Raw genomic sequence first — 14,897 nt, forward strand, 5'->3', positions numbered from 1 at the left:
GGCAATCCATCCTCTCTCCTCCGACATCTCCTTACATCTTCAAAACCGCCTCTTTCTGAAACATAGAAGCAAGAAACTTCCATGCTTGTTCTCCACCACTCAACCACTTTTAACCACTTGACATGACCTGACTCGTTTACCTAATACGTTAGATTATGCGAAATAAACAAGAAAACGACAAACAGCCTTGATCGCCTTTTTTGTTTTGAAAAATAAAAATAGTCAAAACATCCGCTTGCCAACTCATCACTGCATCAAAGATGCCTGTCGCTCTCGGGACAACGCATAACTTCCACTCGACTCGACTTGATCACTCCCGTTCCGCTTCCACTCACACTCGCACTCGCTCTCACACTTACCTTACACTTACAACCCTAGGCTTCCTTGTCTAATCTTCATCCATGGGGCTGCGTTGCGCGAATATATAGAATGTCCAACTTCTAACGGCCCGCGGCTTTCTTTGATAACACGGGAATCTAACCCGCTGCGTAAAGACTCACTCTTGTCGCCTGCCAGCGCATCTCTCTCCGCCTCCAGGCTGGCTAGCTACATAATTACATGCATTGCAGCTGCACTCAAGCAAGACAGGCCGGTGGAGACAGGCAGACAGGCAGCCAGGCAGACAAGATAGACATGCTTACTCCTACCTACTCCTACTCGTCTTTGAACGAGGCCCAGCACCGAACCCTTGTCGATAGTAGAGCAGTTTGTCGACATCTTCAGCGTCAACTCTCGGATTTGCTCGACAGCCTCCACTTCCACCAAGCAGGGTCTTGGTTGTCCAGTTATTTAGCTACTTAGTGATGATGGATATACTCTTCCTGCATCCTCACTTTCGCCTTCAGCCTTCAGGATCAGCCCAGCCGTACTTCAAAAAAAGTAGTTCACAACGCCTCCATGCCTCGGTAATCGCCTGCAGGCGTCAAATCAACCGGTTCGTTCAACGAGCTTTAGCTAACGACTTACCCGGCCATGATATCATCCATGGACATCACATCTCGTAAACCATGGCGAAAAGAAAAGGAAAAAATAACACGCCGCCTGCATAACCCAGAACCAGGTACAAGCCGTGCATATAGGTAGTTATCGCAAACTGCGCTACCCCCCGGCTCTGCCCTCCTCTCAACAACGCAGCGCCAAAAACCGAACCAGACCCGGGGTTAACGAAGCGTCCCATAGCCTCTCGATCGACGCAGCTGCAGGCGCGCTGATTCGCCAGCTGCCTCCCTGAGGCCGGGGTGTGGATGCTGAAGGGTTGCTGGTTCTCGATCTTTCATCCTGTCTGGGTCCCCCCTAACTAACGCTTCACTGGCGAGGAAACCTGCCAACACATCAACCGTCAAAAAACCCAAGTGGGAGGGAAAAAGGGAAAAAAGCAAGAATCGGGTAAAGTATGTGTGTTTGTCGTCAGGACCTGGAGGAGATGCGTCTCCTCTTTCCTGGGACGTTTAGAGATGATGTATGATGTCTATGGCTGATGGTGGTAACTCTTGTTGGTGATTCTGGTTCTGGTGGTGGTGGTGGTGGTGGTGGTTGTGGTTGTTGACTTCAACATCAACATCAACATCAACGTCCACCACCAAACCCATTGAATGATACTGTCAATATCACGACAACGTCAACGCCAACTCCTTCCAAGGATATATCATCGTTATTCCTTATATGCGAATCATCATAGCCCCACCCGTTTCTCTCTTTTGCCATCTCTTTTTTGCAAGACAAGGCAGCTTTTTTCTCCTCTCTGCCTCTCAAAAGCGAGCCTCCTCCGCTCTCTTCCATAACTAACTAGTTATACTTCCTTAATTACCCTACTTTACCTTACTGACGTCTCTGACTTGGCCGTCTAGAATGGCTGCTCGTCTTCTTCTTGCTTTTTATTTTTAGATAAGAGAAATACCACACACACACACACAAACACTCACGGCCGTCGTCCTTTTTGTATCCTCTGTAGACCATCCTTCAATTCTTCCTTCCTGACCCTTACACATAGCACAACCTTGCCTCCCCCCTTAACATTAACAACCGCCCATTTTATCCCTTCATGTCCTGGTCCTGCGTCTCTTCTTAGTTCGTTTACCAATTCCTCCTTATTTCTACCTGACTTCGCCCTGAAGAAACAGCCTCGTCTTTGTTTTTCAATGCCCGTGTACTACTAGCCGGCACCTGTTGGGCATCAATCACAACAAACCACAGTTCGGTTCCAGATTGAGCCTTTTCGTCCGCTTTCTGTCTTCTTAAACTGCCTCGGTCGAGAAAAGAAAAGCATACGCTTGCACATTCCTGCGGCTGGATCGGGTTCGTTCGTGCTCGAACGCCGTATCGTGAGACTGGGAGAGTCGGGCTTAGACCATCCAACCAACCAAACCAACCAACCGGGCTAAGAATAGTAGTATTCCTGCCTGAGGACTTGACGGGTTGATTCCCTACGATACCCAATTGCCTCTCTGTCTGTGTCTTTTTTGCGTTTCAAGGGTACATCGGCTATTGGGCTCGAAGATGTACTACATTCTTTACCTAGCGAGTATGTGACCTCTCTCCATCCTTTCCGCCCTATCAAATCAACACAACCAACCAATTTCCTCCCCTGACCAGCCTTAAACCAACCAATTCATCCAACCCCATCTTCGTATCATACTGGTTTCATCGTTATCCAATCAATTGCGCGTTCACTTGCTTGCTCCCTTGGACACCAATGCTTCTGTGTTTCCTCTATTTGGTGATGCCGTTTGGTGGGAGAAAAAAAAGGGGGCATCCTGGTTTCTCTCTCATGCTGGATATCCAGATTCATCGTCCAATTGTCTCTCTGTAGTAATGGACCTTTTACTTTTTTGCAAAAACAGAGAAAAATAACTGTTTATTTTTCTAAATAACACACACCCCCTAGTCCATGTGTCGTGTACTGGTTATACTCCCCCAAGCTCAATGCTGGAATTAATCAACACTGTGTGACCCTGTGGCTTCTTGATAGACTTTCCCTGACGTCTAAATCACTGCTTTTGCGCCTCTATCACTTCATTCCCTTTCCTTTCTTTTCTAAAGAGCCAACATAGCACTCTGTTTGAAAACGTACCAGACCAGCCAATAACATGTATTCTGTTCCTTGCAGGTCTTTGCCGCCGCCGTCGTTGGCCAGAGCCCCTTTACGAGCAAGTAAACGGCTCAGGCTCAGGATACACATGCGTCGTCCGGGTCAATAACCGCGAATACCAAACCGATGAAGTCTGCCAGACTGAACTGCTTGCTCGTGAGAAAGCTGCCATGCGAGCTTATCTGATCTGCAGAAACTTCTCTGTTAATGACGGCATGTACCCTGCCGGCCATGACCACGGTGGTGTCGTCCAGGGAATACCCGTTGCAATTGGCAAAGACCGACGGCCAAGATATGGGGATGACACCGACACGTCCACCACCAGCAGCGGCGACAGTCGGAGTGGAGGGAGCAGCCCGGAAAGCTATGAGAGGAAGTGGAGGTAGTTCCCCGGGGAAGTACTGCTGACACTGAACCGACGGCTATGAGAGAGGTAAGATTATGCATCGGGGGACTGTCAGGAGGTTTCCGCGACTTGCATGAACCAAACAAATTCTAACTTGGCTTCAGCTCGACTTTTCTTTTTAACGGATTACCATCACATTATGCACACTCTGCATAGTGCTGACATACCTTACGTACCAATACAGCTGCCAACCAACCCTTGCACTTTACTCCGGGCGGATGCAAAAGAAAAAAAGGGGGTGGATGAACGAATCAACGGGCTTATCACATAGTTCCGAATCCAACGTTCCATCCATCACACTTCTTTACATGGTTACACAGCTACGGGCGATGAGACACGAGACCACGACACATTATTACCTCATAGATTCAAATTAATATCTGGATTTCTCTTCAATTCTAGTATGAGAACATGGCTGCTTTATCAAAATGCAGTTCCGTGAATTCGCACGAAATCAGCCGAATGCCTTTGTATTTCGCGAGAATGCAGAGACTAGGGACCCTAGTTAGGATCCAATAAAACCATTTCTTTACTCGAGACATATTCTGCAACATTCGTTTACTCTTTTCTATATTTATCTACACCATTAACTGGTGGTAACGGTTTTTTTGAGGATGAGGTTAAGCAAACAGTTTTCCTTTCCTGCTTTTCTAAATATTTGATAGGAAGAACTACTTGTATTTTTTCGCATATTGCTCAGCTACGTATATTCGAGAAAACTAATTGGGGTCTAGTAAACTAGCTAGAATCATACTGAATTATTTATCGATAACTAGTTATAGTGTCCGGAGCAACTCAGGTAGTTAGTGTTGGAATATTCCACTTTAACTACGACTCCCACTCATTACCCAAGGTATCCTTAGGCCATTAGCCCTCTTTGTCCCTTGTGGTCCAACAGTTAGTTATAAACTAATAAGAACTAGGGAGTTAAAAATACATTCGGTCATACAGGCTTGCCTAATTAAGAGATTAATAGTTCTCGAGACCAGGTATGTCTCTGGCAATACGGACGTCGAAAGCGCCAGTAACAGCCTTAATATCCTCAAAAAGATCAGGGAGGATAGTGATGTAGGAGGCTTTTGAAGTGGAGTTCCCAGCAAAGAGTAACCCAACACAGTTTATATCTCCGTCAAACACCAACGCACCGGAATCTCCAGGGTCCGAAAAACGTGTCCCTACGTCTGCGAAAACGGCATATTCGTAGGTTGGTAGCACTGAATCGCCACCATCTCGATTATGCGTGGGAATATGCGCGCTCACCAGTCCCGATAATTTCCCCATTGTCCTTCTGGTTGAACGTCCCAGTTTGAACAGTGAAGTATTTTCATTTGGAAGGCCTTTGAAAGATTCCAGTGGGAATAAATCAGAAGAAATACTTATATCTCCATATGTTCGAACCTAGAATGAATACCAACAATCAGTAAAACGAATAAACAAATAGATAAATAAATAAAGATCAAGTAGGGAGTGGAAGGACATACAGAGTTGTTGGATTGTCTAGCTTTGGGAGCGTCAAGCAAAGCCCAGTTAGCTTGCCTCATTCTTTTTTCGGAGATATTGCTAGACAGAATTTGACGGTAGCCAGAGGCCGCGTAGACATGACCTGCATACGACTGAGAAAATGAATCTTCTCTCAAGTTTGAAATTGTGCCGCAGCGGGGGTTAATTGGTAACGAGGAAGAAAACAGATTGTTGCATGGCTCACTGCATGGCAGTTGGGGTTCGTGAAATTCCTTAGTCGTTAACAGGGAAGCCTTTACCGCTGCATATTTGGCAGTCACTCTGTCATATCGTTGGCGTGATCGTGGGCTGACATCCTCACCTTTGTCGATGATTTCTTTTATTTCCTGGAAACTCTGGTCTGGAGTTCGATCCAACATGCGAGATGCTTCATTGATTACTGCAGTCGCATCCTTGAGGCTCGGCTGCTCAACCCGTAGCCTCCTGCCAATAGGGTCGTTGGCTGGAATCCCTACCGAGAATGCATCATATATTTCTATAAAGGATGTAATGTTAGTGGCGGGTTATAGATATCACTCGTAACATTCTCGATTCTATACCTGACCGGTCCTTGGACGAGAGCGTTCCCAAGTTTGGGATCACGGAATGAAAACACGTCACTCCTAGTCTAATCCATTCCGAATCTTCATGCTCTTGAATCTCAATCCATCCGCCAAAAGTTGAGGATGAATAAGTAGATTGATATAACCCAAGGCTCAAACCGAGTTGTAGGGGCGCCTGCCACGCGGATTCCGGTAAAAATTGATCGAAGCTGTCGGTGCTTCGGTAGACACGACCGTGTGCAATAAATATCCCTACATGGTCTAGACTGTAGGAGCTAAGTATTGATACAATTGCTTCTCGGGTATTTTTCCAAGAGTAAGAAGTCGATACTTGGGCAGTAGTAAGGAAGACTGTTATAGGGTTAGTATCTCGGTCACTGCTTTCGCCAAAGCGAAGACATTCTATGGTCAAAATATGTGACAAATCAATTTTGTCGAGTATCTGAGCCAGAATCTTGTCCCACAAAGGGTATATAGGATCGGAGGATGGAACAGGAGAGGAGTAGGTTTCCGGATTAGCCCGCTTATCACATATCTCCACATTGAAAATAGAAAGGCCATGTGCGTTAAGAAGGCCATGTAGGGCTTTACTAGCAATAAGCCACTGGTCCTTTGCAGAGTGTCTCTTTGCAACCACGAGGAGAGTAGGCACAGGATCCTCATCTGGAAAGTAAGCACACCGCCGGTGACACAGAACAAACGCCCTGGTATGAATGTGATAGTACTGGAGGGTTTTAAGGACGGCATCGCTTAGGTGTGATCGCGCGTCAAGCACTGATCTATACTGGCTACCAGGCGAGAGAGGAATCGTGTCGCCGGGGGACTGTGCAAGCTTCGGCCCACCGACACGGAAGTCCTGGACTGTCCAACCGTCCGGCCGCACTTCATCGCTGTCATCACTGGAGCCTCGTGAAAAACGGCACCTCCCATCTCGCGAGGGGCGAGGCCAAAAGGGGCCACCAGCAGTGTGCGTTACAGGAGAAGCAAAGCTCAACGCAGTCGTAGCCATCACAACGAAGTCGTTAGAGCGGCCCACTGATATCCTTGCTGAAGTTTAGAATGAACCGGGTGGCTGAAGTCTTGGCCTGCGATTGGTGGAGACAGTGGTGGATCAGCCTGGGGAGCAACGAAAGCTGTTAGAAGGGACAAAAAGGCCTAATGCCCCAAGGATACTCCGTATCTTTGGTAATGGGTGCATGTCTGTACGAAGCCACGATCAACCATGAATGTGTGAGAGGAGAGAGGGAGAGAGGGAGAGAGGGAGAGACTTGGAGGTTAAATAAAAACCACTTAGGCTACCTAGAACTGACCTCAGTGAATGGGTCATGTGATAAGATGAGCCCTATGTAGGGCTTAACCGTGGTTGTTAACTTATCTAGGTATCATGTTTGTTTGGTTACTTTTATCCTGCAAGGCAATCTTACGTCCTAGTCTATGGCACTGAAGTCCGCGGGACTCACTCTATTACGTAGTTACTTGTGCAAGTCAAAGCCATGGAGAAAAGCATCTTAAAGATAACCCGTGGCCTATACATGATATTATTCACTTAGCTCGGCTGTAGGTAGTTAGTTACCTAGTTACTTTGTAGTGACGCTGCTATTACCTCCTGCATAAGGGGAGGAAATTCGGGTGAGTCAGCGAGAAGGAAAAGCGGCGGGATTCGTGGCCCAATCTGGAAGCGGACGACACGGAACTGTCCATAACTGCCTGCCCTGCACAGCAGACATCCTTCCACTGCCCAGCTACGCCTCTTACGTTTTGATTTCACAGCGACTTGTCTTGCTCTTACCTCTGCCTTGTCCCGACAGTCGAGTCGGATCGGATACTCGGCAACTCACCTACCTACTTATTCTCCCGATGACAACCAAAAACAAAAATATATAACGACAAAAACGAATTATGACTGAATGACCACCTACGACTTTATTCTTTTTCCTTGCTTGTTTCTGACCCATCTCATCTCTATAGGACTCCAAGCAAAGCCGCAATGCTCTCAAGCATGCATGACTTGACGATTTCAATGAAGACGGCTCTGGAAAACGCCTTATCTACTTTCTTAAAACGGACCTTCGAGAGAGAATATACGCTGCATATGCAAATACAAATCTTCCCGTCTTCTCATTCAAGTACCTAGCTACTCCTTCACTTCCCTGATTAATAGTTAGTCACCAACATAAAAGACATATTCCAACATAAGACCATTAGTTAGGAAATTCATCACCTTGGCCATCACACCCATCTAACGGTGGGAAAACATCCCATTCGGCCTTATCCCCCCATGTGATATGTAACAGCGGAAAATAATGAACTCTCCCAGCACATGTTGAATCAGAAGGGATTTTTCCCCTTTCTTTTCTTGTGTTGGCTCATTCTTATTCGTTGCCATGATTTCCTTTTCTCGTGTCATACCAACTGAAAGTTTGGTTCGTTTTTCCTTTTGTCCTTCCATCGGGGTAATATCAGCCAGCTGCAGTGCAGTTGAATGAGCCTATCAACCTGTAGCACACAAAGTGCGGGAGTTTCTGAGTAATGGTGACATTCGAAGTTAGACTAGAGGCTAGGACTAAGGACAAAGTAAGAGATGGCATGGTATACATAGGCTCCTATATTTAGTACCTTACACAGCCCTTCTTAGCCGAAATCTACCTCTTAGGTCTCTAGACTTCTTACACTTCCCTACCTCTCCTTTAGACTTGGTGGAACCACTCGTCTTCCAAGAGTTGATGTGCTGTCGGTCTATCTCGCGGATCAAGCTTCATTATTCTCAGCACAAATTCCTTATCCTCCTGGCAAATCTCTCGTGAAGTTGTGTACTGAAATGGCTTCAACGTATGTTTAGGGGTATTTTCCATAATCCACATCAGAACTCCTAGTCTTTGAGCATCAGCTATCTCTTCGTAAGAAACCGGGAAGGGTCCAAAGCATCTATAATTTTTAACGAGAATTTTAAGATCATAATCTTCATGGTCGACCGGGACATCAGGTTTGAATATATGAAACCTTTCCCCGTACAGAAGGCTTATAAGCTGGGAAAAAGTTAATCATTAACTGTTCGAGACCTGTAATGTGTCGGCTTACCATTGTTCCGAAGGACCAGATATCAGTAGAGGTGTCCCATGTCATCTCTAATTGCGCCTCTGGGTTTCTGAATATTGCTGTCCCAATGGGATCTCCACGTCTAGCATAGTCAGAGTCCTTGTGAACAGTGCTCCCGAAATCAGCTAACTGCACATCTGAAAACCGGCTGCCTTCTTTGTTCTCTTGCCTGTAATTCACCAACACATTGCTAGGCTTGATATCTGCACCCAACCAATCAGCAAAGTATCCATGCTAGGTAGGGTATCCAAAGTATCAAATGGTAGCCCACCAGTGTGAACAAAGCATGTTCGTGGATTACGCGATGCTTCAGGATCCTTTTGGGAAACATATTTACTTCTGGCCGAGTGAGGCGCTGGGTATCAGAAGCATTCAACAGATCGTCATCCAAGTGCTTTAACACTATGGCAGGAGGAGTTGAGGGCTCCTGAATTTCATCAAGTAGTGGACGTAAAATGGTGATTTGTGTTGGAATCGGCGCAAGATGTCTCGCTCGTTTTGTAGACGGAAGTGGTCTACCACTTTGATCACCACTTTTCTTTCATATTGGCTCCTGCTTAGATTCATCATAAGGCCATATTCTCAATTACTTAGCCCTAATATGAACACATACGTTGCGGCCCAGACAAAATCCTATAACTGTTTGGTGACTGTGTAAATCCCCAGCCTGCCTTTCAACGTTTGGCCGAGCATGCCTAGAGGAACACCAATTTACGAAGGGCAATGAGAGCTGAGGCTGCTCGTACTGACCTTCTCAAGACTTCTTCTAAAGATCTTAACTTCAAGATGTTGTTGAAGCATCAGGATTTGAACTTGGGGAATATTGATTACATAATAAAGATATTGAGCCGCAGTAGTTAACACGTGATAGTGCCCGGTCAATTACTAATATTAGTTATGGGTCAGTCGCTGCGACGACAACGAGATCAAACAACCACAACGACAACGGAGAGATGAGAAGATGACAAGAAGGGAAGGATTGGGAATGACATGTTTATGTCCTTGGTTGGCCGTATACGTGACCAGTGCCCCGTCCAATCCCTCAAACTCAGTGATGATACCATGATTACGTTGACACATCAAATGATGAACCCCTCCGACCCTCCACCAGATACATACCCTGAACCCTGCCCCCTGGCGCTGCTCATCGTAAAGCAGGTCCTCCAGCCCATCCCGCAATAGCCAACGTCAATATCAGCCGCCGGAATCCCTGTACTTAACTCCAAAGGAGAAATTGATTTCTGGAGGGGGGAGAACTTGATTTTCATTGGCGCTTGGATGACTGTGTAACCACACATCGTGTTCTAGTTCTAGAAACTCGAAAAAAGATGCTATCTAGAATCGGTTCTCCCCCCCACCTCCTCAAGATAGCTATGGTCTAGGTATTAGAATCATGGATTTGTGCACTAGGCTCCTTTTTTTTGCGGCTTCCTCATCAGCCCTGTATTAACGTTGCGAAGAAAGGAAGGGTAACAATTGTCCATAAACCCAATTTGGCGAAAGCAAGTGAATGATGAAGAAATTTTTCAGCAGACGAAAAGGGAAACAGAAAAAGGAAGCGCAACGAAGAACGGGGAATTGTTGGCCAATTAGCTCATCCTATGAAATCACTAAAAAAAAAAAAAAAGAAGAAGAACCAAGCATAATCCAATGAGCGATGCACGCAACAAAAAAAAAGACAAAAGCGAATGTGTATGTGTGCGAAAGGGAGGAAGAATATTTTCAATCTATGAAGGAATTTGTCCCGCAATATTAGCCGCCCGGCCCGCTAGACATGCTGATACAGCAACGACGAGAAACCCGGTCGAATTTCAGTTCCTGATAGGATCATAATAGGTCGATTTTGTCTGGGTCTCACAACTTGAGGACGGACTTTTTGAGCCTTTGAACCGAAATCGGCCTCATCAGAGAGGAAACCGTTAGTACACTTTGCTTGACAGTCATTGAATAGCGCACATTATTATGCTAATTTGGGAAAGGGGAAACGAAAGTGTTGAATATACCGGAGCTGCTGCTACTACTGCAGCCACTACCACCGTTGGCGCCGCCGCCTTGGTCTTTCTTGTTCTGGTTACGATGGCGATTGTTGCGTATGTCCCGCGACCGGAATACACTGTACAACAGCCATCCAGTAACCCAATTAGGACCATACTCCCCATGGGTAGCACCGCGGTCAAATAGGGGTCGTGTCACAGGCCCTGAATTCCTCCATATCTCCATCACACCCCAGCGCTGTCGTTCGGGGCGGATGTAATGCCAACAATACGGTGGCCGCATGTTTGGGTCGGCTCGATAGTTATCAAGCAAGTCCGAGTTGCTTCGATGCATATAGTTGTACACTGCAATGGCTTCATCCTGATAAGGTAAATTATCAGCAATTGCACATTCCGCTGCATACCCTTCTTCCACAGCATTCCTCCCTTTCCGACATTATATGCATTGGAACACTTGGGCTTGTAATTGGTAGGTGGATTCCTTATACCATGTTGCTGGGTCACTCACCCTCATGGCACGGTAATATGGCTCATGCTGAGGATTGTTTGCATCTAGACCAAGTGCACGCATGAAGTCATCCTTGGATGCTCGTGGTCCAACGGGGGTCGACATATTGTCTTCTTCTTTTCGGTAAATCAATAATCAAACAAGGTTAGACCGAATCCTCTTTTAGGTATACAAGGCATCAGACCACTTCAATTGGAAGTTAGGTGTGCCCTCGGGAAAAGAGAAGAGCTAGGCTGGCTAGAAAAGAAGTGAATAAGAATAAGAATGTGGTAAAAGAGGCCGAGTGTGGAACTGCTCGGGGCCGACAACCCACGGCGGTCTCTCGGTTTTTTATATCTTCAACCCCCAGGGTCTCCGAAGCATTGAGTTAGCAAACATTATGCATCATCTACGTGCTCTGCGGCCCTGATTAGATTTCTTATTTTGATAAACTTCACTTAAAAAGGGAGAAAAAGGGGGTGTGGTTGAACGCGAAGTCAACAAATATACGTCAACGTCACAATGCAGTAAGTTTATTCTCGTACATAACTCGGTGCATACGACGGAAAAGCAATATAAAAACCTATTTTTCATGTGCGACTAGGTTGACCCCGGCCTCCAACCACACAGCATGCGCAGAAGGTTCGGACAAATTTCGGATCCCCTGTTCCCATTAGACTATAATGTCGACAAAATATACCTCAAATGTCGACTTTGCAGCGCGGCCATGCTGATCGGTAACCGCTCTACCGGAACGGCCCCCTCTAGGAAGCATAGGGTGGGATTGGCTCCCTCTCTGGTAGGGGTTGAGAGAATGGGGCATTGCTTAGGCAAGGATACCGACAACTTTACATTCATACCGTGGAAAGAAGCTGAAATCTCTGGACAGGGCTGTTGTCCACATGAGAACCTTATGGCGAGACATGGAGCTGACCTTGGGCAACTTTCTCTCGCACCATAGCGTCCACGGCTACCATCCCCGCGTGGTTGTTATTTCTGCACTGCAGACGATATGGGCCGGGTTTGGGCTGATAGGGTATGACAGCTCGTCTTGAGCGATACGGTATTTGTGCGCGCATATCTGCGTGTCGTCTGCGTCGAACTCTTCAGCCATTAATATCGATATCGATATTATTATTACGCCAGCTATTCATACACTATCATTGCTGATGAGGAAAACGCATAATGGTATCTGGTTGGCCGTGGGCTCCCGTCGTGAGACAGAATCAGGCCTGTTGGTTCGACAACTGCCATATCTCTTTGATGGTTTCGAGTCATTGGTGACACTTACTAGGTGATTCCGCTTAATCCGCCAACACAGGGAATTGACCTTCCGGTAAATATTATCAGCTCAAGAAAAAAATGCCAATAGGCACGTTCCGGCGTTGTTCATTATCTTGACTCTGCATCCCATGATAACCCTGGCATATGATACCACCAATTTTAATTACCAAGTGGACTAGTACCCGTCGTATTCTTCAGGGTGCAGTGATAAGCGGGTCGATATTCCGTTCTAGTCTTCTGGGCCAACATATCCATCCGGGTACCTACGTCTTTCTCCTCTCCTGCTGATACCAAGGGACAGGCTGGCGTTTTTAAGCTGTGCGGATCAGCCTGCAGCATGCGTCTATTTTCGTCCATTTTGATGTTAGCTACCGGGGCCCAAATCATAGCCGTTGGGATTGAACTGTCCTCATGATGGTTTTTTCTTTTCGCTTTTCTCTAGAAAAGCTGAATGCTCATTTGGTCGTCGTGCTCCATGATCCAAGCCAATCACAACTGCCTCAGGACACGCGTTGTGGATTGCCGTTCGCCTAATGCAAGCCTTGCTTATCCGGCCAACGCATTCTCAGTTACTTCGTACTGATATCGGGAATGAGGAGTGTGGAGTATACAGGGAAACACTGGAACGATTTGCAATATTTGCCTGTTAGTCTGCTTCCCCTGGTCCTGCCTGCATGGTCATCCCAATCCATGTATTGGGGTTTTTGTTGTATGATAACGTGACAGCGAATGAAATATTGAATGTAATACCCCGTGGAAGGAAGACCAGTATGCCTGTTCTCTTCTCCTCCCTTTTACCGTTAAGAAGGGGGGAAAGGAAGCCGGTTTATAAAAGTCTCTGCGGCCCCTGGACAAACCAACGGCGGCGGAATCTCTGGGAACTATGGGGAAGACTGGAAAGTGTCAACCTCGTTTCCAACCCCGTCTCGTTAATTAGAGTAACCTTACCCGTCGTATAATGATATAAATAAGCTGTCGGGGACCAAGGGTTTACATTTTGTGCATCCCGTACTTGGCTACATCAAGATTCCGGTCATCTAGCGATAACTAGTTATAATTGATTACACCACGACCACCCCGGCCTCTAACCGCAAGTTTGTATATGCGGCTTCATAAGCCGACAAACACCCTCACTACCTAAACCATACAAACAATCTAACTAACTTTTGTCTAGAGGCCATATCAAAGGTGGCCTAAATTAGTATACTTATGCATGCAGGCGCTGACTTAGTATAAGTGTGAAAATCGGCAATTACGATCCCTTTCGTTTTTCCCCTTACACCCCGTATACATGCTTGTCCTTTTCGGCCATGGATAAGTGTCCCCTGTATACGTCTACTTTTCCCTTAGGGTTTGCCCTTTGGTGGGCTCGCTCTCAGACTTAATCTAAGTCTGGGTAGTAACGCTCCCACTGCAGGTGCCTGTAATTCTGAAGTGGTCTGCATATAACGGGGAATCAGGGTAGCCTGCAGCCAGGCGGCATCCAATCTACTTTCTTTTACGATCGCCTACCATTACCTAAATACCTAGGTATGAACCTTGAATGCTTCGCGTTCGGACACAGAAACGGCATCCGTCAAAGCAGGCAAACTGATTTTCGAAGCAGCACGAGGGATTCTCGGCTAGGGCTTAAGCCAAAGGGTGGGTGGCTTAAGTCCATCCTTCTTAAAGGCGTGGTATCCTGGTGAGCCTATGGTTTGTTTAAGTCGTTTTCGTTTCTTCTACTGCCAGTTTAGGAACCCCGACACAAGAGCAAGCTTGCCTCATCGCCCATATCTTGTATTCAACCTGGCCATCTTGCCAGCTGGCAAGATCAACCAACCCACTCCAATTAGTTACATGTTGATGCAGCGCTCGAGCCATCAGCTTAGTACCTTATTAACCATATCGGTACCCAGTAAAATAATCATTCGGCGGTAGTTCGGAGACCCTGTTCAGAGAATGTTCTCGGCGCAGTCAAGGATCCTGTGGGGTACCCCAGCGTATACTTTTCACGTAAGGAAGAAATATCACAGAGAAGGTTGGGATGAATCACAGCCTCAGTTAATTAGGGATATCCCATTTACACGTGGATGCCGAAATACTTTCAGCTATAGACATCCGCTATCATAATTACCCTTTCATAGAGGAGGAACGAAGAATATAGAACCCTAGGGAAGAATTAGCGATCGGATGACGTATGATGATCTGGGGTAACAAGCCCGAGTGGCAACCTTATACGTCAAGGGCAAATTTTAAGATCCAGTTACCGGCTTGCCGCTTCGCAATATGAGCTAGATCCTGCAGGTGACAACCAATTGAGGAAATTTTTCGACTAATTGACTTGCACGCGAGCCATTTAGAGCCTGAGGCAAGCGATCAGAGACAAGAGGCTAACTAGCGACTGTGCACACGATCAACATGTTCATTTCATCGAGACTGGATAACAATTAAAGTTATGTGCAGAGTACGATGATGTGATCTTCCCTTTCTCCCTTCT

General features: G+C 46.4%; 7 protein-coding genes across 7 annotated transcripts; 1 reads left to right on the forward strand and 6 right to left on the reverse strand.

The window, feature by feature from the left end:
- Nucleotides 1-136: 136 nt before the first annotated feature.
- MGYG_06922 (hypothetical protein) lies at nucleotides 137-974 on the reverse strand (the record flags this gene model as incomplete). Its single annotated transcript, XM_003170883.1, has 4 exons — nucleotides 137-140; nucleotides 371-476; nucleotides 642-772; nucleotides 967-974. 4 exons carry the CDS (start codon nucleotides 972-974, stop codon nucleotides 137-139), a joined length of 249 nt encoding a protein of 82 aa, XP_003170931.1.
- Nucleotides 975-2,073: 1,099 nt separating this feature from the next.
- On the reverse strand, nucleotides 2,074-2,622 carry MGYG_06923 (hypothetical protein; the record flags this gene model as incomplete). The annotated part of the gene is made up of 2 exons (XM_003170884.1): nucleotides 2,074-2,448; nucleotides 2,605-2,622. 2 exons carry the CDS (start codon nucleotides 2,620-2,622, stop codon nucleotides 2,074-2,076), a joined length of 393 nt encoding a protein of 130 aa, XP_003170932.1.
- A 300-nt stretch (nucleotides 2,623-2,922) lies between these two features.
- On the forward strand, nucleotides 2,923-3,474 carry MGYG_06924 (hypothetical protein; the record flags this gene model as incomplete). Its single annotated transcript, XM_003170885.1, has 2 exons — nucleotides 2,923-2,943; nucleotides 3,040-3,474. 2 exons carry the CDS (start codon nucleotides 2,923-2,925, stop codon nucleotides 3,472-3,474), a joined length of 456 nt encoding a protein of 151 aa, XP_003170933.1.
- A 989-nt stretch (nucleotides 3,475-4,463) lies between these two features.
- MGYG_06925 (hypothetical protein) lies at nucleotides 4,464-6,566 on the reverse strand (the record flags this gene model as incomplete). The annotated part of the gene is made up of 3 exons (XM_003170886.1): nucleotides 4,464-4,892; nucleotides 4,976-5,490; nucleotides 5,555-6,566. The coding sequence occupies 3 exons, from the start codon at nucleotides 6,564-6,566 to the stop codon at nucleotides 4,464-4,466; spliced, it is 1,956 nt and encodes a 651-aa protein (XP_003170934.1).
- A 1,678-nt stretch (nucleotides 6,567-8,244) lies between these two features.
- MGYG_06926 (serine/threonine protein kinase) lies at nucleotides 8,245-8,984 on the reverse strand (the record flags this gene model as incomplete). Its single annotated transcript, XM_003170887.1, has 3 exons — nucleotides 8,245-8,583; nucleotides 8,636-8,887; nucleotides 8,925-8,984. 3 exons carry the CDS (start codon nucleotides 8,982-8,984, stop codon nucleotides 8,245-8,247), a joined length of 651 nt encoding a protein of 216 aa, XP_003170935.1.
- A 1,634-nt stretch (nucleotides 8,985-10,618) lies between these two features.
- MGYG_06927 (hypothetical protein) lies at nucleotides 10,619-11,260 on the reverse strand (the record flags this gene model as incomplete). The annotated part of the gene is made up of 2 exons (XM_003170888.1): nucleotides 10,619-11,008; nucleotides 11,156-11,260. The coding sequence occupies 2 exons, from the start codon at nucleotides 11,258-11,260 to the stop codon at nucleotides 10,619-10,621; spliced, it is 495 nt and encodes a 164-aa protein (XP_003170936.1).
- A 785-nt stretch (nucleotides 11,261-12,045) lies between these two features.
- MGYG_06928 (hypothetical protein) lies at nucleotides 12,046-12,412 on the reverse strand (the record flags this gene model as incomplete). The annotated part of the gene is made up of 2 exons (XM_003170889.1): nucleotides 12,046-12,238; nucleotides 12,291-12,412. 2 exons carry the CDS (start codon nucleotides 12,410-12,412, stop codon nucleotides 12,046-12,048), a joined length of 315 nt encoding a protein of 104 aa, XP_003170937.1.
- Nucleotides 12,413-14,897: the final 2,485 nt, after the last annotated feature.

The sequence above is a fragment of the Nannizzia gypsea genome, genomic scaffold (assembly GCF_000150975.2).
Source record: "Nannizzia gypsea CBS 118893 supercont1.6 genomic scaffold, whole genome shotgun sequence".
NCBI classification, from domain to species: Eukaryota; Fungi; Ascomycota; class Eurotiomycetes; order Onygenales; family Arthrodermataceae; genus Nannizzia; species Nannizzia gypsea.